Raw genomic sequence first — 26,663 nt, 5'->3', positions numbered from 1 at the left:
CTTCAGGCAGGGACCATCACCACCAGGTCACAATGGCCAGCCTCTCTCCTTCAGGCAGGGACCATCACCACCAGGTCACAATGGCCAGCCTCTCCCCTTCAGGCAGGGACCATCACCACCAGGTCACAATGGCCAGCCTCTCCCCTTCAGGCAGGGACCATCACCACCAGGTCACAATGGCCAGCCTCTCCCCTTCAGGCAGGGACCATCACTACCAGATCACAATGGCCAGCCTCTCTCCTTCAGGCAGGGACCATCACCACCAGGTCACAATGGCCAGCCTCTCTCCTTCAAGCAGGGAGTATCAGCAAATGGTCAAAATGTCGAGCCTCCTCCTCTTCAGGCAGGCAGCAACAGCATGCAGGCAGAATGGCCAGGCATTTATTAAAGCAAGTAGGCAGCAAGAAGCAACAAGAGGAGACAACAGCCAGACTTTCATTGAAGCAGGGAGCAGCAACAGCATTTTCTGGTCACAATCTCTCTCTTTCTCACTGAGGCAGGCAGAAGAAGCAGGGACATGTGGGCAAGGTCTCTTTCAATGAGGTGTGCATATGTAGTCTCTCTTTTGCTGACATGGGCAGTCACCGGGGGTGGGCAAAGTGGCCACTAGTGTCACTCTCATTGAAATGGGCAGCAATGCCTTGGCAAAGAAGCAACAGGCAAAGAGGAGAGGAGAGCGGGCAAGTAGGCACTTAGCAATACATGGCTTCTACTTATGCCAAGTACCACAGCATGGAGGCAAACATAGGCATTTTGGCAACACAGAATGACAGCAACAGCCTGTGGGCAGGCAGATGAACAGTGGGCAGTTTCCTGATACTCCAGCTACAGTGGGGTGTTAGTGTTCACCGTGTGTACTATGGAGGTGGGGGGCATATCACAGTGGGGAGAGAGTAGAGGGGAGGAGGCAAAGGGTGATGGGGCAGCAGCAGAGACGGGCACAGTATGGAAACCCAGATATTACAGTTAAGTTTACATCAGACCAAGGGTCCATCTAGCCCAGCATTCTGTTCACACAGTGGTCGACCAGCTGCCCACAGGAAACCCCCAATTAGAACATGAGTGCAACAGCACCCTCCTGCTCATGTTTCCCAGGAGCTTGTCTACACAGGAGTACATTGGAAGTTGTATATAGGCATCAGGACTAGTAGCCACCGGCAGCCTTCTCCACCAGGAATTTATCCAACCCCCCTTTAAAGCCACCCAAATTGGTCACCGTCATTACATCTTGTAGTGAATCCTATAGTTAAACTATACGCTGTGTGAAGAAGTACTTCTTTTTATCTGTTCTGAATCTCTCCCACCAATCAGCTTTCCTGGATGAGAGAGGGAGAAAAACATCTCCCTGTCCACTTTGGGGCAGATTAAGAGAGAGACCAGAGGGGGAATGGTGGCCGCAGGAGAACTCGGTGGCTGCAGAACCCTAGTACCAAGTTATTCAGGTTTGAATTAGGCACATCATTTAGGGGATAACCCATTATTCAGTGGTTTTAAGAGATTCTAATGAACATTTTGGGAAGTTACAGGAGCTGTTCCCTAACACACACTTTTCCCTGTTGTGTTGTTAACTCTTATTGCTAATATCTTCTATATATATATATATATATAAAACTCTTTGGTATGTAGGTATGTTTCTGTGAAGATTCCAGTGTTGCTAAGCAACCGTGGCCCCACCCCCACTGTTACAGCTCAGTAACTCAAATGCAGGTGGGGAGTGGTGGGGGGAGGGAGGGATGACGGTGGGGCAGGCAAAAAACCAAAATAAACCACCCTCCCCCAACCCACCGCATCACGCGCCCTCGCGCTCTTTTCCTGCTCTCTTCGCACTTGAGCCGGGAGCGCCTCTCCAGCCTTCGCTTTAGCGAGATATGCCTTTCAAATTCAAAAGAAGACAGTTTCCTATACGTTTCGCCTTTTCAATGACCATTAATAAGTCACAGGGACAGACTTTTGACAGAATCTGCCTATACCTTCCGAAACCTGTATTTAGTCACGGACAACTATATGTTGCTCTCTCAAGAGTTCGATCATTGAGCTTATTAAGTGTTGTATCTGAGAAGAACGAGATTGTAAATTGTGTTTACAAAGAAATATATGACTGAATAAAGAAATAAAATGCAATGATATTTAATTAATAACTTTTAAGATATGCTAGAACGGCGTATGTTATGCCGGGTAGAGCTAGTTAGATGAAATATTGTTGGCGCACCTTCAGTTTCCTTATTTATTAGTTTGATTTCATACTGGGGCGTATATGTATTTCAATAACACATATTTGTTTTCTAACATACTTGCTAGGAATAATCACCTGAAAAACATGAATTGCAGCTTTGAAATAACCAAGCTTGCCTGATAATTGTATTTGCAGTTGGCACCCATTCATTTTACTAGCAAGCTTACGAAATGGAAAAAAATAAAGCACGGAAAAATGTTTATTTATTTTTATTTATTTATTTATTACATTTTTATACCGCCCAATAGCCAAAGCTCTCTGGGCGGTTCACAAAAATTAAAACCACAGTAAAACACCCAACAATTTAAAACACAATTACGAAATACAGTATAAAAAGCGCAACCAGGATAAAACCACACAGCAAAGTTGATATAGGATTAAAATACAGAGTTAAAACAGTAAAATTTAAATTTAAGTTAAAATTAAGTGTTAAAATACTGAGTGAATAAAAAGGTCTTCAGCTGGCGACGAAAGCAGTACAGTGTAGGCGCCAAGCGGACCTCTCTGGGGAGCTCGTTCCACAACCGGGGTGCCACAGCGGAGAAAGCCCTCCTCCTAGTAGCCACCTGCCTCACTTCCTTTGGCAGGGGCTCACGGAGAAGGGCCCCTGTAGATGATCTTAAGGTCCGGGTAGGTACATATGGGAGGAGGCGTTCCTTCAGATAACCTGGCCCCAAACCGTTTAGGGCTTTAAATGTTAATACCAGCACTTTGAATTGGGCCCGGACCTGGACTGGCAGCCAATGAAGTTGTAAAAGGACTGGCGTAATGTGATCTCGCCGGCCAGTCCCTGTTAATAACCTTGCTGCCCTGTTTTGCACCAGTTGAAGTTTCCGGACCGTTTTCAAAGGCAGCCCCACGTATAACGCATTGCAGTAATCCAAACGAGAGGTTATCAGAGCATGGATAACTGTAGCTAAGCTGTTCTGCCCCACATCACTGACTGGGGTCCTATCTGTCCTTTTGCTGGCATCCCAATAACTGCATTAAACCTAAATAGTATTGGGTGTTTCACATTTTGTTTTTAGGAGCTCTGTACTAAGGGAGCCTACATGTTGCACCTGAAAAGCTCATTGGTGGAGGAAGCAACGAATGAGCTTATCAACATGTTGCTGGACGTGGATGTACAATACAAAGGAGATACTGAGGAGAAGCTTCTGAGTGGAAGTAGAAGTGAGGGAATTAATGAAGGTAAGACTGGCAGTTGGTCTTTGGCTTTTCCTGTATGCCTTATTAAAACATAGGTAGCATAGTCAGTAGGGTGACCATATGGAAAGGAGGACAGGGCTCCTCTATCTTTAAGAGTTGCACAGAAAAGGGAATTTCAGCAGGTGTCATTTGTATGCATGCAGCACCTGGTGAAATCCCCTCGGCATCACAACAGTTAAAGCTGCAGGAGCCCTGGCCTTTGTGGTATCTGGTCACTCTAGTATAGCTCAAGTATAGGTAGAGTGACCAGATACAAAAGAGGCCAGAGCTCCTGCAGCTTTAATTGTTGTGATGCAGAGGGGATTTCACCAGGTGTTGCATGCATACAAATGACACCTGCTGAAATTCCCTTTTCTGTGCAACCCGTAAAGATACAGGAGCCCCGTCCTCCTTTTCATATGGTCACCCTAATAGTCAGGCGTGTGTGCATCTGTGCTAACAAATGAAATGAAATGAAATGATGCCCCAAGATAACCAAAGTTATGCCCCACAAAATTGTGCATTCTGTAAAAAATAATGCAAATTGAGCAAGATAAGGTGAGATATTTAAATTTGTGCAATTTTATTATTCTCTTACTGAAACAGATATATCGTTTATAGTTTTCCAAACAATTTCCTAGTACTCTTTTATTTATGGACATTAAAAGATAAGGAAAAGTTTAAGTAAACCTTTGACCAGGGAGGGATTACGGTTTTACAACTCAACATTCTTTAAGAAATTCTTTTGTTCTTGTTAATTAATTGCATTTGTTTATTACAAGTTAACCAGAACACACCATAAACTAATAAAATAATAAATATTTCCAAAGTCTTAAGCTAGATCTACACAACTGCTTTATAGCAGTATTAAAGTCCACTAATAACTGTTGGGGTACATTGCATATTGCATACACTGCTTTCATAGTGTTGTTTCCGGCTTTTTATTCCACGTTATCCAAAATACGACAATAAATGCCATTGTGTGTTCTATGAGGTACAAATGCGCAAGAGGGATATAGCATTACCATGATGGGATCATCATGATTTGACACAAGATGTAGGTCTGACCTTAATTATTTCTCATGAACCATTTCTAGTTCCCCTTTGCTTGTTTTGACAGAGGTGAATTAGCAATTTCTGTAGTAACCGTTCTCAGCCTACTCAGAAACGCTAAGCCAGGGGTGGGGAACCTTCTGGGATCCCAGTCCAGACTTCCTGGCTTCCCAAGATGGCCGCACCTCCTTTCCCAGACCCTTCCTCCTTTCCCCCAACCACTCAACATTTGGAGGTTTCCAGCTTTTGTGCAATCTCCCCTCCTTCCCGTTATGTGAGATTGAAATGCCGCTCCCAATGTGGTAAGAGCTTTAAGCTGAAATATGCTGGTGTTTTTGGCCTCACCCCTTTTGACTTTGGCCTTGCATGCCACTAGAATTGTGGCCCCTGAGAGCTTCTCCAAAATTCGGCCCTTGGGCTGGGAGAGGTTCCCCACCCCTGTGCTAAACTAACTGAAACGGAGCACTAAATCCCAGGGCTTCCCCACGGGATTTAGTGTAAACCTTGTCTTTAGCAATCTTAGCCAGACTAATTTTAGCTCCCGTGCTGTTGGAAAGTGTGGAGTAGCTAATGGTCACTTTCATGAGACATCCTCACCACTAAGGACCGTAGAGTCAAATGGCGGATATAGAATTGCATCTGTTAGGCATCGTGTCTCTAAAAGTAGTACTAGATCTTTGCTTAACGGCTGGTCAGAAAGCTACTGATCTTAAACTCCATTGATTGTTATTCCCTGCAGCAGAAGAGGAAGGGCCGTTGGACACCTTGGCATCCTCGCACACCGCCAGCCAGATTTCAGCAGGACTGTCTTCCCCTTTAACTAAGAAGAAGAAGAAGGAGATGGAAATGCTAGAGGAAGAAGCCCAAGAACTGCTGTCCCATTTCAGCCACCGCAATGTGGATGCTCTTCTGAAGGTCATTCGCAACACCTTGGAGGCCTTGCGCAAGCGCATCCAGGCCTCTTCGATGATCAGCTTCTTAGGTAGCGACTCTCTTCCTTCTGCTGGGTTCAGCCCAAGCAGCTGGCCATATCATTTCCCCACAAAATTATGGTTAATATTTTGAACATTCCCTATTCGAACAAGCTGCTTTTTTAAAAAATGGAGGTTGGCAGTGGTGGTAATGAATTCATTCATTCGCAGCATTTTTTTTTATCTCACTTTTCTTTCAAAAGGCTCCCAGAGTGACTTACAAGAATTCGTAACCAGATAGTCACTGCCCTCAGGGTTAGAGCCTAGAAAGTCTCAAGATACAAGGAAAGGGGTTGGGAGGGAGAAAGAGGGGAAATATTACATGATGGTGGTGCTTGACTCAGTTGCCCAGATGGATGGGGAATATAGACATTAAACTCAGGTTTGCACAGCATCTCTTGTGCTTTGGGGCTGACCTGTTCCTCTTTTCTCTTCTACCGTTTCTCTTCTTTTGAGTTCAACCTTAATCTGTTTCTCCTCCCATCCCCTCAGGGCAAGATAATGGTAATAGTAGATGAGACTGCACTGTTTGGTGCACAAAACATGGGGGCTTGTTCGTGTTGAGAATAGAACAGCCAGGCCAGTTGTCCCCTGTTGAAAATGTATTGATTGATTCTAAGTAAGACCAGCTCAGTCGGATCATCTACAATTAGGTACCCCGGAAATGCTGCAGCAGCAGCTTTCGTGTCATAAAAGATAGGACCGGTAGACCCATTTGATTTCCCTTGATTAAGTCATGCTGTAAATGTGGCATGTATCAAGGAGGATGCAGTCATGTTTTAAGCATAACAGCTAGGAGATGGGATTATTTGGCATATATAGTAAATCACCTTTTTTTTAACCATTGCTGCTGATTATTTCATCCTCTGCCTCTCCCTACAGGGTTGTGTTTCACAGGCTAGTAGTATGCACAAAACAGACGTTTATGATCAAATAGGGCAGCTAAAGTTCCTAGGGCACACAACCTGCTTCCCTTTGAGATCAGTAGAATAACTCACTCTGAAGTGAATTGAGGTGGATTGCATCTCCAAATTCAGTGTTTCTTGAACATTGGGTCTTTAATACAGAAAAAGAATGCAAACAGATCTGAGTCAAAATTTGCTTCAAACTACAAGACCCTGGTGGAAATATTTGTTCTTGAAGAACATAGTTAAACAATCCTTCATTGGCAGAGGCACAGACATCTGCACTGACAGAATGTGGTTGTTTAAACAGAAATGACACAGTGTACAACAGAGCTGTGCTCATTGTTCAGTGTGCCCTCCATGCATGGACACCCCACTCCATCTTCTTTGTGGTGCTGAGACAATGGGTTAAATCCGGAGTAGAGCGTAGAAGAGTTCTTCTGACACTGGAAGAAGGGGGCAGGGAAGTGATCTTTCTGACCTTCTTCTCATCCCTGCAAGCCCCTCATGTCTTCTGAAAAATTGTTCAGGAGGATGGAGAACGCTGGAGGCTGCTGGGGAGATTTATTTATTTATTTATAGTATTTTTATCCTGCACCTCAGCCAAAAAGGCTCCTGGAGCAGCTTACAATCAATCAGTAAATAAGCTAGTCCCTGCCCTCAGGCTTACATTCTAAAGAAGGCATGACACATGAGGAAAAGGGATGGGGAGGGAAGAGGGGGAAAAGAAAAAGAAATCAGGGCGAGTGTTCGGCAGGGCTGGTGGGAAGGCCCTGCTTCCCCCTCTCATCTTCCAATGGAGGGGCAGCCCAACAGCTTCTTCTTTTTCCCCATAAGGTCATGATGTCAGTTAACCCTGTGCAGGGTGGTGGTGTTTCAACTGGAGGAGGCTCTGATTCCCTCCGCCTGCTCCTGTTTCCCTCGCTGCTTCTTCCCCACAGAGTCAAGATGAACTTTAGCTCATGTGTGTGTGTGTGTTCCGACTGGAGCAAGCCCTGATATGTCAAAGATCTCCTTGCCCCCTTCCTTCAGTAGGAATTCTCTGCTGGATTCTGGTGCTTTCTGTGAACAGAACAACCCCTTCTATTCATTTTGGCCAGTCTGGATTCAACCCACTGCATATCAGCCCTGTGAATTTGTTCTAATGAAAGCATGCCTTAGAAATCTTTATAGCACAGCGTTAAATGTGCCGTGAAAGCCCATCCAGTTCCCAGACACCACACGCCGGTCCTCTCCTCTTTATGATTGTATGGGCAACATGGGACAGATTTATTTATTTATTTATTGCATTTTTATACCACCCAATAGCCGAAAGCTCCCTGGGTGGTTCACAAAAGTTGAAACCAGTCAAAGTATAAAACTAACAGTATAAGAACATGATATAAAATACAATATAAAAACACAACCGGGATAAAATCAGCAGCAGTGCAGAAATGCACATTTAAAATACAAATTTAAAACTGCAAAGTTAAAATTGAATTTATAGACTGTTAAAATGCTGAGAGAATAAAAAGGTCTTAACGGTGTCTGAAAGAATATAGTGTAGATGCCAGGCGAACCTCCTTAGGGAGCTTATTCCACAGCCGGGGTGCCACAGCAGAGAAGGCCCTCCTCCTGGAAGCCACCTGCCTCACTTCCTTTGGCAGGGGCTCACGGCGAAGGACCCCTGAGGATGACCTTAGGGTCCTGGCAGGTACATATGGGAGGAGGTGTTCCTTCAGATAGCTTGGCCCTGTGGAGGACCTAATGGATATCATCTGTCCAAAGTCATCTTATGCTGTATCATATCAAGATTTGCTAGGAATGCTTCTTTTAAATTTCGTACCACAAACTAAGCCAAACCAAGCCAGGACAGTGGGCGCTTCCAGTTCGACTACATTTTTAGTGTCACAAAGTCAGTGGACCTAATAATTTTTCCAGGTGCATTCTGAGCACAAGCCCTTTTGAATCTAAGAAGATGAATCCCTGGGGTTGAATCTTATTTGTCTTTTCTGCTGGTTGCAAGTGGAGTGTTAAAGACTCTTTATTTTGCATTTCCATTTAGATAGTGAGAATACCTCCAGACAGAAACAGAGTGCTCAGCCCATCTTTAAGGCAAGTGTTATCCTTTCTATTCCACATTTTGCTATGATGCCAACCCTTGAGGAAGTACAACAAGCACTCACCAAAGCTGTGGACATTATTGTAAGCGTCATGAAAGGAGTTGGCCAGTGGAATAAGGAGAGACTGTCAAAGGTATGTGTGTCTGCGTTTCTGAGAGCTTTTTTGATAACTTATATTCAGTTTCCGATATTGCAGAATCTTTCCCCTCCATTTCTGCTTAGAAAAAGATGCTAGAAAGAAAAGTGGCTGCTTTACCAAATGATGGAGACAGCGATTCTGAGAACGAAATGAGAGCAAATGAAGTTGGAAACATCCGTGGTAATGTTATAACTCTTCAATATTTATTTATGTGTGAATCCTTCCTCTGTTAGGCTTTAAATCCAAAGGGTGTGTAAAAGTCAAGGCTTTTATTGTGCAATTGTCCTGTCTCATTCATGGAATGTTACAGGGAGTTCAGATTTCTTCAATTTGTAATCATCTTTCATGTTTTCTCACAGCTTCTTCTGTCCCTCCTGCTCATCTCTTAAGGTTGGAAATACTTAATAACTACACAGTGACCTGGTTTGCATGATCATCACAGCCCAGCATGGCTCATTGCTAGCACATGCAGCCCACTGTTTTGAATATTCAGTCCCCAGGGTGGGCTTGCTGTGGTTTATCTTGTCTGAATTTTCAAACAACCCTGCAGCCCAGGTTTGGAGGACACAACAAACAATGGCAAACCCCCCCTTGGGGTTGAGCATTCAAAATGGTTGCCCATATGTACTGCAAGCCATTGTGGCTTAAGTAACCCACAGTGGGCTGCAGTGATTGTGTGAACCAGCCCAGTGTCTTTTGATTGGGAACCCACCCAAAGTCTGTCTACTGCTATGTAACAGTAGATCATTGATGTAGCAATAGACAAATACACTAGGCATATACACTAATAAATGTACAGGCATAATGTACTTACATTTAGAATGTGGGAACAATCGTTTTTCACCCCGTTGCAAGTTTGATGCATGTGTTCCAGAGCCAGAGCACCTCAGATTTATTGATGGAGTCAGAGTACAAAGTAAGGAAAGAGTAGAGACTGACAATCAAGACATATGGAAAGAGGAGAGTGATTGCAACACAAAACCGTCTTTTCGTGCTTCGGAGTGTCATTCAAAGCTATCACTAGGTGCTCTCAATCCTAACTCAGTACCAAAATAAACTATGTAAAGTGATGTGCAAGAGGCATACTGGCTGTCTGGTGCAGGGCCAATTCACCCATTCACTTACATTCCTAAAGAGGGAATATATTAGAGTCCTCCTCTACCTGTTCTGGAAATCTAAAGAAGGTATAGATGCTCTTGCACCAGTGGCCAGAAGAAAAAGAGTGGTAAACGAAAAGGAACCCCCCCCTTAAATGTGGGCTATTTAAAAACAGGGCTCCTGTATCTTTAACAGTTGTATTGAAAAGGGAATTTCAGCAGGTGTCATTTGTATATATGGGGAACCTGGTGAAATTCCCTCTTCATCACAACAGTTAAAGGTGCAGGAGCTATACTAGAGTGACCAGATTTAAAAGAGGGCAGGGCACCTGCAGCTTTATGTGATGAAGAGGAAATTTCGCCAGGTTCCCCATATATACAAATGACACCTGTTGAAATTCCCTTTTCAATACAGCTGTTAAAGATACAGGAGCCCGGTCCTCCTTTTCATATGGTCACCCTAGTATATGCTTTGTTTTGTCTTAAATATAACTGGGGAGAGCTGTACTTCTTTTATTTATTTATTTCGCTTAGGAAGGTTTGTGATAACTTAGTACCCCAAACAAATAAAGTTAGCAAATGTTTTCGATAATATCTGGAAGGGTTGATAAGCGGCTCTCACAAGCATACTGAAGCTCCCAACAAAGGCAGTGAAAGCAGATGTGCATTTTTTTGTCACATGCTGTAATATGTGAAGCTCCCCAAATCCTGGTGTGAAGTACCATCGACTGTAGTAGCTCAAACAGTTCTCAGGGAAAGTCATTTATCCAATCTAGAGCCCTTTGTTTAACATTAATGCACTGCATAACTGTTGCAATGGAATTTTAGGCTGTGCTTAAGGTTTTTACATAGAAACCCAATCTAAAACAAAGATTTTTGGGGAAGGTTTACTCAACCCCTCCAGTGAAGCCTACTGAATTAAGTGAGACATTTGTAATCATGTGTGTGTATTTTTAAAGATACTGCTTCAGAAACAGGCTCCCTGATCTTGCCTTCTGCTATCCAAAGCAAGAACTACTACAAAACCATTTCGGAGAATAAGGAAATAATTAAACTGATGTCTGTTCTTAGTACTTCTATCAATTCCACCAAAAGGGTAAGCAAAGGGCAGGGAGGGAACCTTGCCTTTAAAAGGGAAAGCTGGAATCCCTGAAATCAGAAAGGGAGAGGGTTACAGGTGTGTGGTGGTGGGGTTGTAGCTGCAGGGCAGGGACTGAAGTGGAAAGAATAGGAAGAGAGAGGAAGAGGGGTTGCTGCAGCGACTGGCAGAAAAAGGTCCCCCCCCCCAATAATGATGCCTAATGGTGCTGGAAGAATGGCCATCTCAGGGTCCCACCTTTGCCCCCTCACAAAGCACAATGATGGGATCCCATTGGTAAAACATGGTCTATGTCAGGCAGTCAACCATACTCCTTACCTCCTTTCCATGAAGTGTTGAGAGCAAAGTTGGGCAGCTGTTGGCCTACAACTCCCATGATCCCACACCATTGGCTATGCTGGCAAGGGCTGATGGGAGCTATTGGGGACTATGGCTGATGGGAACATCTGGAGAGCCACAAGTTGCCCACTACTGGTTTAGAGAAATGAAAGCAAAAGTTGTTATTTGGAGATACAGAGACCTAGGCCATAGCTAGACAGGGCGAAATCCCGGGGCGATCCCCGGGATCGTCCCTGTGCATTTTCATGATGCACAGGGGATCCCTTGCCCTGGGATCTCGCCCTCCCCTTTAGGCCCAGTTTTTCTGCAGTCTCAGGCTGAGCCTGAGACTATGGAATGTGTGGCCGGGCGCCGCTGTTTAGGCTCCTTGTGTTCCGTGCTGGGACCCGCGCATGGTCGTAGAGCTCCTCAGGAGCACTGTGCCCATTGGGGGTGGGGTGAGCGAGGAAAGTATTTTTTTAAAAGAAAACACCTACCTTTTGCGCACAAGTGTTCGTACGCTGCTGTCCCTTTAAAAATAAAAAATGGCGGGCGCATTGCTTCTTCCTCTGAGGTCATTGCGTGCCACATGTAAACAGAGGGGGAATCTCGTGATAAAATGAGATCTTCACCCCTCTGTCGCGGACTAACTGGCAGATCTAGCTAAGGCCCTAGTTAATTTCCTCATGGAACTTGTCATCATGGCACTGGCTGCCATTTTTAAAATGGCAAGAGTGTGCCACAGCAGCTTGTCATTACATGCAAACCTGGCTACGGTAAATTGTTGGGGTGCTTAACAAACCACCCAGAACCCATGGCCTGTTTTAGGGTTGTGTGATATGTCTCCGAAACATAAGCACTGATGAAACTTTGTTCTGAGGCAGCTTTCGTTAGTCTAGATCTGATGCGTATCCCTGCTAGTATGAAGCAAAACATTGCAATGGAACTGGCTGTATACAATCACCTTTTTAATATTTCAGGAAATCCTTGCATCCTTGGAGCGTTTCAAATGTTACCATCATATCTGGCAAAGGGAGAAAGAAGAAACCATTGAAGGCTTCCTCAAAGAAAGCCCTTTGCTGTCTGAATTTGAAACCCAAATCCTTTATTACAGAGACTTAGAAGTTGAAATTAACTCGGAGCCTGAATTCATATGTGTGGGAACTGTTGCGCTATATACTGGTACAGTAATTTAATAATTCAGTTGTCAGGAAATTCTGTTTTACTGTTCTTAGTCAGAGAACACTGCTTAAAACAACATTAAGGCCAAAATCCTGTACACATTTACCAGGGAGTAAGCCTCATTACACTCAGTAAGATTTAATTCTTAATACGCATGCGTAGAAACATGCTGTAACTCTCCTCTTGTTCTGTTTGTTGGTTCTAATGAAGTATATTATAATGTATGATAAAGCCATTTTTGTCAGCTCTGTGGAATGGAAAGACGGGGAGGTGGGGGGAGATGGCTGCAGGAAGGGATTTGGCCAACTTCCTTAACGGATTGAATTTCTCCCCATAGCGGACCTGAAGTTGGCCCTCACAACAGAAACCAAGGCTTGGATGATTGCATTTGGACGTTACTGCAACAGGAATTACAGGACAGAGATGGAAAACATCTTTACTTTTGTAGAGGAAATCAGCAAAAAACTGAACCGTCAAATTAAAGACTTGGATGATATACGGATAGCCATGGCTGCGCTGAAAGAGATCCGAGAGCAACAGATCCCCATAGATTTCCAAGTGGGACCAATTGAGGTAATTGGAAAGGGAACCTAGCCCATTACCTGCCCTGAGCTCCCCAATCCTAGACCACAACTGGGGTTCTATCACAGTCTGTTCTCTTCTTCTATTATCATTCCTTTGCTCTATTTACATCCCACCTTTCCTTCCTGTTGGGAATTCAAGGCAGCTGAAGAACATCAACACAACAGTAAGATTGCACATAAAAACTGATTGGATTGTACTGACCTGGCTCTGTGCCTTTTGGTTCTTGCTGTAACCACTAAAAATTAGAAACCATGCCAGAAAAAGGTGAGTCCTCACTACCCACTCACAAGTTGATCTCCTTCATTACTCCCCTTAGCCTGTAAGATATTGCCTTGTGTTCACTTTGCACAGCATGCTTCCAACAGTTCTGACTGAACTGGTGAGTAGATTCATATAGTTGGGTTACTGGAGGAGGAGCCACCATGAGACTGCAACCTGGATTCAAGCAGGGAGAATATAGTTTTCTCTGCCCACCCTTTGTACTCCTGGTCTTGAGGCTCTCCTGATCTCCTGGTCCCACCCATGATTACGTGCTTGTCCTGAATGAGCTTGATCCTGAAAAACAGAGTGGACCTTGGTGGAATTCTGACTTTGGTATGGGGACTTACACCGTTGCCTCACTGCCCAAGGTTACCTTCTGGTTTATGGTCCTGTAAAAGCGGATCCTGCCAGCTGGTTCCTGCCTTAACAGATATTCTCCATTCTTTTGCGGACTACACCCTGGCTGGATATGGACTCTGTTCTCAGTAAGTGAAAATCACAACTTGTGTGAAGATTGCCATAGCCAGTGTCTTTGAGTTTTCCCTCAGCCTTGGGGAGATGAAGAGTTTCTAGTGGTATTGATGAAAGTTATGGATTCTAGAGAAAGAATGAGATTCTCATTTTTAATCCCATCACACTTGTTTTATGAGCAAATAAATAGGGGACCCTTTCATATATTTCTCCACGGCTCCAACTTTTATTGCATGCTCATAATAATGCTCATTATCACTTCAACTAATAGTTGATTTTAGTGCATTTATCTGAACAAGTGGATATGCAATTTTCGCAAATGCAGGATTTTGTGATTTGCAGCTTAGCTCAGATTCTAATGATGGTACACAGTTCACATGTCTGTTCAGACAACATACTAAGCCATGCTTAGGCCACTAACCCTTTTTGCAGCCAATGATTAGTGAGCGTGTTATGTAGCCACCATGGACAGCAATAGTTCATATGACACGCTAAGCCATAATGTTTAGCAACAAAAGCTTAACCAGCGTGGCTTAGCGTGTCATCTGAACAGGGTCTGTTTGTTTAAAGGCATTGAGGCCTTATTTATTGACAGAAGCACATATTCATGTCCTTCATCTTGTAAAATAATAATAATAATAATAATAATAATAATAATAATAATACTGCTTTTGATCAGAGGAGAAGTATTTAATTGTGCATAGTTCTCCATATGAAACCCTGACCAACTTTCTGTTGCTCATCCAATTCTCATTCAAAGCCCTGATGAGTTTGCTGTTGATTGCTCAATATACCTAGGCTTAATTGTGCAAAACCTTGTGCACTAAAGAATCACTCTTTTCCCCCCCCCCTTTTTTTTTTTGCAGATCTACCATAACTGTTGGGAGATAAGTGTATTTTGGATATTTATCCTCAGCTGTAAATTCTTTCATTCTCAAAACCAAACACTCCAGATATTCACTGCACCTCTAGTAGCATGTTGATTAGCTATGAATATAGGCTGTATCTGGTAGAAGAACATGCACTATATAGTTTAAAACTCCATGTCATTGTTGATTTTTAAGATACCTTTTGCACTAGCCAAGCTCCTTTGCATCTTTAGCAGGACCACCTGATGTTCCAAAAGGAATGTTTCATTATGTGCATATCTACAGGTAGACTTTTTAATGATCCTAGATAACAGCCTTTGTCTTGGCAGGAGTCCTATGCAATGTTAAACAAGTATGAGTTACTGGTGGCAAAGGAAGAGATGGAAAAGGTAGACACACTACGTTACACCTGGGAGAAACTGCTGGTCCGAGCAAATGAAGTGCAGAATGAATTGGTAGCATTACAGCCCAAGTTCAGAGGAGAGCTAATAAGCACGGTGGAGACATTTGTTGAAGACTGTGATCAGTACTATTCGGATTACGACAAGGTATAGGACTATACTATAACGGGGGAAATCATGTTCATTCTCAGATACATGTATTTTATGGGAAGCTGCCTGAAAATACGTCAAGTGGTAAAGCTCAAAGGAGATTGCACTCTTCTAATAATGGTTACTTAACTGCCATCTTATCTTGATCCTCAGCTCAGGACTTTTTTTTTAAGACTAAAGGACAGGTAATAGGTGATGATACTTCACATTCCACTGAAAACTTTAGATTATGGAGTGTGGAGAGCTAGGCTGCAGGCAAAAAGGCAATGAGGATGGTGATGTAGATATTCTGGAGGTTGCCTTCACAGCACCGAGCTGCCACCGCTCTGCCACCAAACGCTGTGATATCCCTGCTGTGGGATGGCAGCAAATAATTCCTCCTGGGGTGGCAACACAGGCTTTTTGGGCCCATCCCCTCCCCCTCCTGCGGCTTTCATTGACCAATGGGAGGTCACCTTCCGCCCAGGAAAGACCCCGGGGCAGTGCTGCAGCGAGGACAGATGGTGGAAGAGACATGCTGACCTTGCTTGGGCAGGAAAAGTCCCCGACTTTTCAGCTGCATATCTTCGGCTGTTTGCCCTGTGGTGGCTCCAAATTGGGACTGTGTCATATATCCAACACAGCACGGATTCGGACCCACCCTGGGGCAAAAGCAATATATAGCCAGCCCCCTGGTCTATAAATGCCTTCCTCTTAAATAGTTATGAAGAAAAAGTGGTCTGCCCAAATTGTACTTACAATTTATTTTCTGTTTTTCCATCTTTATGGATGGGGCTCACAAAAGAGATTATAAGTGTATTAAAAGGCAGAATAAAACCAGTCTTAGAAATAATAAGTATCCTCTTAAAAGGCCAGCATCAGCCTGCAAATACCTGTACAGAAAAATGTTTTTATCTCTACATCAGGCTTTTAAAAAGTCTTCTTGTCGGGAGGAAATTCCAGAATTATGATATTACATCCAATAAGATTCCGACATGTGTTAAGAAACAGCAATGCATAATTTGGGAAGGGAACACATGACCAGATGGCTTTAAGGAAAGGGTGGTTCACATATGCACACACATCATTCTACACCTGGTTATTGTCCACTGCTGTGTTGTGTCCCCCACTGAGTCCAGCTAATAATGGTGGATACCTTATCAACACAAGCAGAAGTGGGCTTAATTGGAAGTGGCGGAGAACTCCAGAGGCTACTTTACCCTCTTTTTTCTCTATAACACAAAGCAAAAGTCAGTCAGAAAACAGCAAGGCTGTGATGGTGATAGCTTCTGAGAACAAAGAGAGTGCTTTTGACATAACAATAAATCTACATTCCAGGATGAAGATAAGCCTGGTTGCTAGGAGACCACAGAGCAGGTTGACCTTATTGATGATGAAAAGAAAAACTTTAAAAGGACAAGCAAAAAGGAGATCTGAGGGGCGGGGTGGGAGGGGAAGAAAATGGAATCTTGCCTACCTGCTTTCTAGGACAGACTTATCTCCATGTTTTGTACCAGTTAGATATAAAAAGGCAGTAAAGGACATTGGGGGCTACTCTTTGATTCATTTTGTTTCTAAATATTCACAATGCTTTTTATTATACAGATAGAGAGAGGGGAGGTGGTTTGGTGTAATGTGGCATAATCAGTGCTCTATTTTTGTATTATTATTATTATTATTATTATTATTATTATTATTATTATTTATTTATATAGCACCATCAATGTACATGGTGCTGTACAGATATATGTATAAAATAAAGAGCTTTCATGAAGAGAAAGACTCACATGTATAAATGCAGTCTGGACCTTGAGCTGAACATGGACCATTATGTTGGGATATATCAATCTCAGATTCATTTCTCTTCCTTCTATATTTGGGAGGTTTTAAAACTGTTGTCTGCATGTGCCAAGGGAAGCATACCTTTCAGCAGTCCTCCTATTTGTGTCAATGTAAAGCCCACCTAGCGATGTAGCCATGATAGGGAGGACAGATTGGAAGTTCTTACGCACAAGGATGGTATGTTTTTGGAAAGAGTTTATAATTCGATGTGTGACTTCTGTTAATGTAATCAATCTTCTCTTCCTCTTCCAGAATGGTCCCATGGTGGATGGCCTTGAGCCTCAAGAAGCTAGTGACAGACTTATCATGTTTCAGGTATCCTTCCTGCGTGTTTGCTCCGTTAATATAAAGCTTCCATAAATCTACTTGGATGAATTAATGGGTTATTTAAACACCACAGCAGCAGCATTCCTGATGTATCACTACACATATGTGCTTGGTTCCAAAGCTGCCTTTCTGCAAGTGGAAAGCCTTTTCTGCTAATGGAATGACTGTTTCCGACCTAGCAGAGAAACGCTGCATGGAAAAATTACTCCTCACCACCCCCAGATCATAAGAAGAGCCCTACCAGATCAGTGCCCCATCTAGTTCCATGTTGTATCTCCAGTTTTCCGTAGCGGTCAGTTAAGATGCTTCTAGAATCCCATGAGCAGGGCATGAAGGCAATAGCAACTGGTATTCAGAGGCGTGCTGGCTCTTAATGTGGAGGCAGCATAGAGCCATCATGACTAGTAGCCATTGATAACCACCATGAATTTGTCTAATCACCTTTAAAAGCTGTTCAAGTTGCTCACAATCACAATCGCTGCAACCTCCAAACAAAATAGCAACTCTGCAATCCAAATATCATTGTTTGTCTGGGCAGGCAGTAACTCTTTCTCCAGCACTGGATGTTGGGGGATGTATGTATGCATGCAACCATGGCCAGTACTATTCCTGCACATATCCAAATGTCTCGATGGCATGATGATATTGTTGCAATTGGATGTACGTGGGAATGCATGGTAAACCTCAAAGTTACACTTGTAGGGACAAGTGGGATGTAGGCCTGTTTGTAAACACATGCAATGTGCATCCCCATGTACATGTTTATTACATGTGTGTATGACTGACAGTTTCGAAGGAGATGAAAGTCCTGGTATCAGGATTACTGAATTTTTTCAGCTGATAAATGGGAAACGAGCGGGCTCCTTAGTGCATGGAGGAAAAGCAAAACATCGGAACAATTCCATCTTTTGAGGTTTACCTCGGGGCTGTCTATATGCAGGGAAAGCCCCGTGGTGGCTGTGAATCTGTGCTTCATCAGTTATATGACGCAGATGCAGCTTGACAGCCACTGCAGGGCTCAGGGACTTACTCAACTTTTTCACTAGGAATGAGGTCAATACGGCTCTTCTGCTGTCTGATGTCACTCCAGGGCCAATCTGGGGAGTGGTGCTGGTGGAAAGCATCTAGGGATTTGTCACCTTCCACCACGAAGAGGGCGGGATGATGGCTTCGGTACCCGGATGGACTCCGGAAACACCGCGCTCCCTCTTTGGCATCGGGGTTACCCGACGCCACTGCAGATGAGTAAAATCACTGGGTTTTGGAGGGAAGCATCGCCATGAAGACAGGGCCCTTTTTAGTCTTGTTATTGTCTATTCCTGTTTTAGATGAATGGCTTTCCTGAGCAGTATTCAGTTTTATTCCTTGTGATGTCAAGCACTGTAAGTAGGCTCAAACTTTTTATTTTAAACCTTAGAATCGATTTGACAACCTTTATCGGAAGTACGTCACCTACACTGGGGGTGAAGAGCTTTTTGGTCTGTCTGTTACTCAGTACCCTCAACTCCTCGAGATCAAGAAGCAGCTGAACTTGTTACAGAAGCTTTACAGCCTGTACAACAACGTCATTGACACTGTAAATGGATACTATGATATCCTCTGGTCAGAAGTGAACATTGAGAAGATTAATAATGAACTCCTTGAGTTTCAGAACAGGTGGGGAAAAGATGGGGATCTTAAATTTGTATTTAGCATAAGTTGCTGTGACCTGCTATCAGGGCTGGATGGAGTGAGGCATATATTTGTTCCTTGAAACTGGGTGCTAATCTTTAGCTGCTTAAAACAGTTCTTTGAAAGAGCAATGGAAGGATGATTTAGCCTTAGTTAATTGCTTTTTATTTACTTAATCTTCTTTAGTATCTGTCTTTGTTTCACTCATTTCATTTTCATCCTTTGCGGTGTTGCTCCCAGATTAAGTTTTCAACACTTCCGATAATTGCAAAGGTATTGTGACTCTTCACTGAGAAGTAGATGTGTCTTGTGTATAAATGAGAGAATTGATTATGGAACCGCTTTTAAAAGGAAGTTTATGAAGCCATAAACTGGATTTTCTTTCATTTACTACAGATAGAAAGCCCTCTAATCCATCACAGAAGCTTGTGTTTATTTTACAAATAAGAATCAAACCATGATGGTTGAGAAGAAAATGATTTGTTAAAGATGCTTTCATTTGCATGTGCTACTTTATTATAGCAATTTTAATTCTGTATTGTGTTTAAAATCTAAAACACTGGAGGAACAGAATAGAATAGTATAGAACTTGGTTTTCATCACCCCATTCAGAGGAACCAGCTGACTACAGCAGGGATGGACAACTTGTGGCCCTCCAGATGTTTTGGCCTACAACTCCCACCAGCCCCAGCCAGCATAGCCAGTGGTAAAGGATAATGGGAGTTGCAGTCCAATATCATCTGAAGGGCCACAAGTTGCTGACCCCTGAACTAAGTCTCTAATGCTCTACATATACTATTCCTTTAAAATTTGTGTAATTTCTCTGCTTTGTTCTTCTTTCACCAGGTAGTCCTTGTCCAAATTACTATCATTCTCTAATGTACCTCATAGGGTTTTAAGGATAGATAAATAATTATATGCTGTTCTGCATGCAGCAAAGTTTTTATAGAAGTGATTAAAAGGGCAATCCTTGACACATATTTCTGGGAATAAATCCTGTTGAATTTGTGGGGCTTACCCGTCTAGACATCCATAGGATTATGATCGCACTGTGAAACTATTTCAAATAATGTTAAACTTATTTTTGTGGGGGTTGTTCTGTGTTATCCAGGTGCCGTAAACTGCCCCGAGCTTTGAAGGAGTGGCAAGCATTTCTGGATCTGAAGAAAACAATTGACGACTTCAATGAATGTTGCCCTTTGCTTGAGTTGATGTCCAATAGAGCCATGATGGCACGTCACTGGAAGCGCATCACGGATCTCACTGACCACAATTTTGATGTTGAAAGTGAGACTTTCAAACTGAGGAACATCATGGAGGCACCTTTGTTGAAATATAAAGAAGAGATAGAGGTATTAATGCTGAGAGGATTGATGTGGGCCCAGGCCCAGTAGTAAGGGATGCAACAGCATCCCTAATATAGAAATGTAGGATCTACTGAATTGTATTCTCCCTTCCACTCGACCCAGTCCCAAAAAGTGTATTAGCATTTCAGTCAGCATATTCTGTACCAGAAGAACTGAAAGTAGACAAACAAATTATCTTCTTACATTTGGAACAATGATTTGGCCTGTCTCATTTACTTGTTTGTAGGGTTGTCAAAACGAAGGCACTTCCTTAAAGAAATAGATAGCTGAACTTTGATACACATAGCCGAAGCCACTTCGATGATGAAAGGTCTGAAAACAGGGTACCTTTGTGTTTGCTCACAAATCAGGACATTCATTCTGCCTGTTTTGTGATAGTAGCCAACAGATGTGGCAGAATGAAGGGTGTGGGAGCTACGTTTGGATTAGGGGCAAAGGGATTTCCTTGGACATCCAGGGACAGGGTAATTTTAACTGACTGTCAAGGACATATTGATGCTTGTAGAATGCTAGCAGTATGTATTAGTTTATAATATGGATTTGTGTGCTGTTCTTCCTCCAGTGAGCTCTCAGTAGTGCATATGAGGTGTCCATGTGGTCCATGCATATCTGGGTCAGGCTTGTAGCTTGAATTGCAACTGCGTTGGGAAACTTCGGGTTACTTTCTGCAACCATTTCCTAGTTAGACGCCTTAAATTCAGATACCTACTTGATTGTACTGTTGAGAGACCGAGCTGATTGGCGTACCAGCAGTCCATAGGAATTCGTGTGTTGCATTCATCCCCAGAAAAACACTTTGCCTTGGATGAGGAGTGGCGGCATTGGAGCGTGATGGTTCTGATACGCCTGTCATGTATACAAACAATTGCTGCTAGAACAGTGGTTAAATGCATCAATCATAGAAGGGCTAATTGAGATTGTATGACAATGAGTAGCATACAATTTGTCTCCTAAGTGTTTTCTGCTCTGCAGGTTTTTGTCCACCAGCTGCTCCTCCACCAGTCCCCATAGCAATACTGTCTCCCTTGATAGCTCTTGACACCATCTCCAGCTCCCCTCCTCCACCAAATATTATTGGTAATTGTTCCAAGAATCCAACTCCACTCAGTAGCAGCCAGTAAAGCCGATTGCTAGGTAAAACTTCTGGCAGTGGCTGTGTGACAATTGTGTGGCAGAGGAATTCCCACTCATTGTTTTAAACATGGGGAGGCAGTGCTGGAGGCAGTGGAAGCTGGTGGTTCCGATGTCAGTGGGGAAGTGAATCCGCTTTGGGTTTTAGTAGGAACCAGTCAGAACTCTAAAAGAGCTATCCAAGGTGTGAAGCACCTTGAATAGTTCCTTTTGAGTTCAGACTGGTTGCGACTGAAAACTGGAGCAGATTCATTGCCCCATTGACATGGGAGCTACCAGCCTCCGCTGGCTGGATGCAGGGAGTGCCTCTATCAGCATCCTGAAAGCACGTGGTTTCTGCACAAGGGATTACTATCCGGTGTGCTTCCACTGCTGCCTGCCAGTGCCTAAAGCATGGCTGAGAATTCCCCTCTCCTCCTGCTTCCCCCGCCACTGGCAGGTTCGCCAAGGGAAATGCCTCGCTGTCAGCTGTTCTCCCCCCCCATTAATACTTGTATTAATTTTCCACAAAAACAGAACACATAAGGAAAGGTAAAACAACAATACAAACTATACAAACTACATCACAACGTAAACAACTACTAAAATGATCACAACTGCATAAGGCTATATTCCATTTAAAGCGATCTTCGTGTCAGACGACAAGTGTCATATCTCTAGATTACCAGGTCTGAATTTCATAAAAGCAAGCAAGTATATTTAATAAAGGCAAGAATACAAGTTACTTATAAAATCCACATACAGTCCATTACATGTAAAGCTATTGTTCTTTCTTTTACTAACGCCGTTAATTTTGCCATCTCTGAGCTGTTGTTCTCAACTATCCAGAAAGCACAAGTTTCAGTCACCAACTAACCTTCAAGCAAGGGTTAGATTAATTTACTCCTTCCCAATGCACTGGAGGGGCATCAGCAGGGGCATCAGCTCAATTGAAACGTGCTGTTGCTGAGCATTAATCCTGCTTTGTTGACCAAATCAAGCAGCTGGAAACTGCTGCATGGACCGCCTTAAGAGCTTTGGGTCTGATGTATGTGCAGCCCCTTCGAGGCCCTTCCGATATGCTAGGTGCAAAGTTGTTAAGTTCTCTGCAGTAATTTTGCAATTACATTGGTAGGATATCTGCATCAGCGCCGTGAAGGAGAGGGACATTGAGCAGAAGCTGAAACAAGTGATTGCCGAGTGGGACAACAAAACATTCACTTTTGCTAACTTTAAAACCCGCGGGGAGCTGCTCTTGAGGGGAGACAGCACTTCTGAAACGATCGCAAGCATGGAAGACAGCTTGATGGTTCTCGGCTCCCTAATGAGCAATAGGTAACATGGCAGACCTTTTCCTTTCCTCCTCGTTGGATATTTATGTGATCCTTTTGAGTGACCTTGCTGAGCACGTGTCATTATTTCAGGTACAACTCCCCATTCAAGGCTCAAATACAGAAGTGGGTACAGTATCTGTCGAACACAACTGACATCATTGAGAACTGGATGACGGTGCAGAATTTGTGGATATATTTAGAAGCTGTCTTCGTGGGTGGAGACATTGCTAAACAGCTTCCAAAGGTAAGAGCCTTCGCATTGTCTTATTGGATTTGCCGATGCTGTTAAACAACTTGAGGACTTAAATTGTTTGGCCCCAGTGACTTAACACACACCTGAACATGTGGCCAACGATACGTTTAATGTGGCCACAACAGAAGAGTGTGAGAAATGGAACATATTGACTGCTGAAGATAATCTTCTCTTAAGTCCTTGTATCTACGGACCTTGCAGCAATTGAGATGCCTCCATCATTTGTATCTTAAAACAGGAAGCCAAACGTTTCTCGAACATCGACAAATCGTGGGTGAAGATCATGACCCGAGCCCATGAGATACCAAATGTGGTCCAGTGCTGTGTTGGGGATGAAACCATGGGACAGCTGCTGCCCCATTTGTTGGATCAATTGGAAATTTGTCAAAAGTCTCTTACAGGGTGAGGCTGCTGATGGAGAAATGCTTCAGTAGTGGGCAGTCAAGTACAATAGCGCTCAGAAGAAATTATACCCCATGTATTGCTTGTGTTCTATGCTTTATCACTCCCTTAAGTGGTTGAAATAGATCAGGCCTGCAGCTGTTGATATTATTTATTTATTTATTTATTACAGTTATATACTGCCACCATAGCCAAGGCTCTCTGGGCGGTTTACAGAAATTCTAAAATTAAGATAGAAACGAGTATACAAAATTTAAAATTCTAAAACACAGAACATACACACATAAAGCATTAAAAACTGTTAAAAAAACTAAACATGTGGGTGATTAAGATGTGCCGCCATATGCCTGGGCAAAGAGGAAAGTCTTAACCTGGCGCTGGAAAGATAGCAGCGTTGGTGCCAGGCGAGCCTCGTCAGGGAGATCGTTCCATAGTCTTGAGGCCACCACCGAAAAGGCCCTGTCCCTCGTTGCCACACTCCGAGCATTATCATGCTCAGAACTAGAAACTGAGGCAATGATATAAGGGTTGAGAGGTCATCTTACTTTATAATAATCCATATGAATGGGAGAGTGATATAGCCTACAGTTTAAGGCTTTTCTTAAAGCCTGTCAGTTGTTGAATGCCCACTGAAAGCTAAAGCATTTAAGTAAATTTGTTCCCCTCTTTAGCCCCGTTCAGACAACACGCTAAACCATGCTGCTTAACCACAACATGGTTAATGGAATGCATTAAGGTTAATTTAAACCTAGTTTAAAACCTAGTACCAAAATAGGCAACTGTTGGTGAATTGCTCTGTTTGGATAATCAACCTTTAGCTTCATTAGCAAGATATAAATGAACCTTTTGGCTGCATATAAAGCTTCTTTGCTCTTCATTTGTGTTAGTCAGCAAACAAACTAGAGTGTCATCAATTACCTATAATTTCCTGTGTCTTCTGAACTGGGAAACTATGGTTAATGGCTCTGGAACAAATCAATATATTAAGACAACTTTAAACCATGGATCATTAAGACAAAGTATGATTGTTCTAAATGTGGCCAATGACCCAGATAGGACCTAACGCTAAAATAAGATTTAGAATTACGTTCATGTGAGCCATGTGCTCCCCATGCTTGAGGAATAGGTTGGAAACACCTGCTTCCAAACTAACTGGAGTTCCCCTTTATGTCCAAACACAGGAAACTCTTATTAGCTTTAGGAGAAGGCAGCCTGGTGCCTTCCAGTTGTTTTAGATCACAACTCTCATAATCTCTGTCCACTGGCCACACTGGCTGGGGTTTATGGGGATTGTCATCTCAAACATCTGGAGGGCACCAGGTTGCCAGTCTCTTGTTTAAGCAGATTTGGACATTGCAGGGAACTCTGGTTAATTTAAAACCTTCTGATCTTCTTGTAGCCAAGCCAGGGGAGGGGAGGGGAGCGGAGTCTGAGGATCTTGCACATAATACTCAACTATGATCCCTGAAGACCCATGCTTACCTTGTTTTCAGAACATTTATTTGAATGTAACATGGGTCCTGAAATATTTTAAAGTTGAAACCCAAAGTTAGTTATACAAGCAACAGTACTTTAAGCCCCTTTAACTAGTCATTCATAGCTGTGGCTTGGAGTTTTTCTTGCTAGCTCCTCATCATTTAAATTAGGTATGTCTGGGTGATAAGTAAACTTTCTTCGTCCAAGCAACCAATGGCTTGCAATGGCAGGCTGTAACATCAAAGCATTTGGAAGCCTTCTGGAGCAGGTGAAGCTCAACTTCTATCATTAATGACATATTCTCTAGTCTAGTGGGATGATGAGAAGACTTGATCCCTGAAAGACTATGATGGAGCTTGGCTTGCAAAAGTTTTGTTCTATAACCTTGCCACATTTCTTTTATTTTTGTTCAAATTCAGGTATTTGGAGAAAAAGCGGCTTTCATTTCCCCGTTTCTTCTTTGTGTCTGACCCTGCTCTCCTGGAGATCCTGGGCCAAGCTTCGGATTCTCACACAATACAGGCTCACTTGTTAAATGTCTTTGATAACATCAAAACTGTAAAATTCCATGAAAAGGTTTGTGTAACTGTAACATCAGTCTTACAAGGGGAGTAATGCTTGTCTGAGGTTCCAGATGGATGCCGGTCCCTTGTGAACTCTGCCCTAACTCTAGGGGGCCCAAATACAGGATGTCATCTTGGAACCCAGTGAAAAATGTCATTTTGTTGCTCACCATTCAGGGCCCATCCACACCTATGTAGCTACTCCCCTGTTGTGCTTAGGATAGAAGAAGAGGTTGGTTTCTCAGGCGAGGTCCAGCTGCTGCTGCCGTCATGCACAGCATAAACAAATTATCTAAACGGGTTCAGAGAAGTCTGTTTATTCAGTTAACATCTAGGCAAGCCTTCCCAAACCTGGTGTCTTCCAGATGTTTTGGACTCAAACCCCAGCTAGTATGGCCAGTGGTCAGGAATGTAGTCTGGAACATCTGTTGGTTACCAGGGCCAGATCTATTATTACGATTCCATCATGGTCATACTATATCCCTCTTGCGCATTCATACCTCGTAGGACACACAATGATATTTGTTGCTGCATTTTGAATAATGCAGAATAAAAAGCAGGAAATAACTCTATGAAAGTGGTATATGGAATGTGTAATGTTTCCCAACAGTTAACTGTGCAGTTCAATACCGCTATAAAGCAGTAGTGTAGATCAAGTGCTCCTAACTACTCGCCGTCCCATAAAGCTGGTGGATAGAAAATAAAAGCATATACTGAAGTGTCAGATTTAGTGTTCTAATTATGGTAGGAAAGATAGGCGGGCAGTAATGAAATCCACACGCCCCACTCCCTGACTTTCTCCAATTTTAACCCAATCATACCTCGCACTGTCCTCTAAAAAAGGACAAAGATCTAAGGAAGGAAACATAAAAGATAAAGGTGTGGGTGGGAGCCCTCTAGCATCCCTGTAATTCTTCAAGCACTCGTCAGATTTGAAAATTAAGCTACTAACGGCTTGTAAACATCAAAAGCTAGCTCAAGTAGAAAGGGAGATTTAGTCTGAGGCTCTGGGAAAGGTATTGCATAGCTGTGAGAGGACCACTGAAAAAGCTACTCTGTGTTTGCTTTGTATCCAAAGTTGTTGTGAAGATGGAATAACTAAGTAGGTAGTATTGGCACACCTAAGATGTTACATTGGGAGGTAAGACGCAGCTTAAGGTGATAGGGAAAATGAGAGTAGTGTAATGGGCCTGTTCAGACAACACACAAAGCCATGGTTAGGCTGCTAACCCTTTTGCAGCAAATGGTTAGTGAGTGTGTTTAAACCATGGTTATGTGGCCACCATGGTTAGGAATGGTTCACACGACATACTAA

General features: G+C 43.1%; 1 protein-coding gene across 1 annotated transcript in view; it reads left to right on the top strand.

Annotated features, from left to right (window-relative positions):
• DNAH5 (dynein axonemal heavy chain 5) overlaps positions 1-26,663 on the top strand; it is a 190,999-nt gene that overhangs the window by 57,384 nt on the left and 106,952 nt on the right. Inside the window, exons 18-32 of the mRNA XM_063130232.1 lie at positions 3,262-3,424; positions 5,214-5,456; positions 8,395-8,585; positions 8,675-8,771; positions 10,648-10,784; positions 12,086-12,287; positions 12,625-12,860; positions 14,803-15,021; positions 17,098-17,160; positions 18,590-18,828; positions 19,955-20,195; positions 22,456-22,655; positions 22,745-22,898; positions 23,146-23,309; positions 25,205-25,361. Of these exons, the coding sequence (XP_062986302.1) occupies positions 3,262-3,424; positions 5,214-5,456; positions 8,395-8,585; positions 8,675-8,771; positions 10,648-10,784; positions 12,086-12,287; positions 12,625-12,860; positions 14,803-15,021; positions 17,098-17,160; positions 18,590-18,828; positions 19,955-20,195; positions 22,456-22,655; positions 22,745-22,898; positions 23,146-23,309; positions 25,205-25,361 (2,706 nt within the window). The remainder of the gene's footprint in view (positions 1-3,261; positions 3,425-5,213; positions 5,457-8,394; positions 8,586-8,674; positions 8,772-10,647; positions 10,785-12,085; positions 12,288-12,624; positions 12,861-14,802; positions 15,022-17,097; positions 17,161-18,589; positions 18,829-19,954; positions 20,196-22,455; positions 22,656-22,744; positions 22,899-23,145; positions 23,310-25,204; positions 25,362-26,663) is intronic.

Source organism: Elgaria multicarinata, chromosome 7 (assembly GCF_023053635.1).
Source record: "Elgaria multicarinata webbii isolate HBS135686 ecotype San Diego chromosome 7, rElgMul1.1.pri, whole genome shotgun sequence".
Lineage (NCBI taxonomy): Eukaryota > Metazoa > Chordata > Lepidosauria > Squamata > Anguidae > Elgaria > Elgaria multicarinata.
The sequence above is the reverse complement of the archived record's forward strand: the minus strand, read 5'-3'. Positions and strand labels throughout refer to the sequence as shown.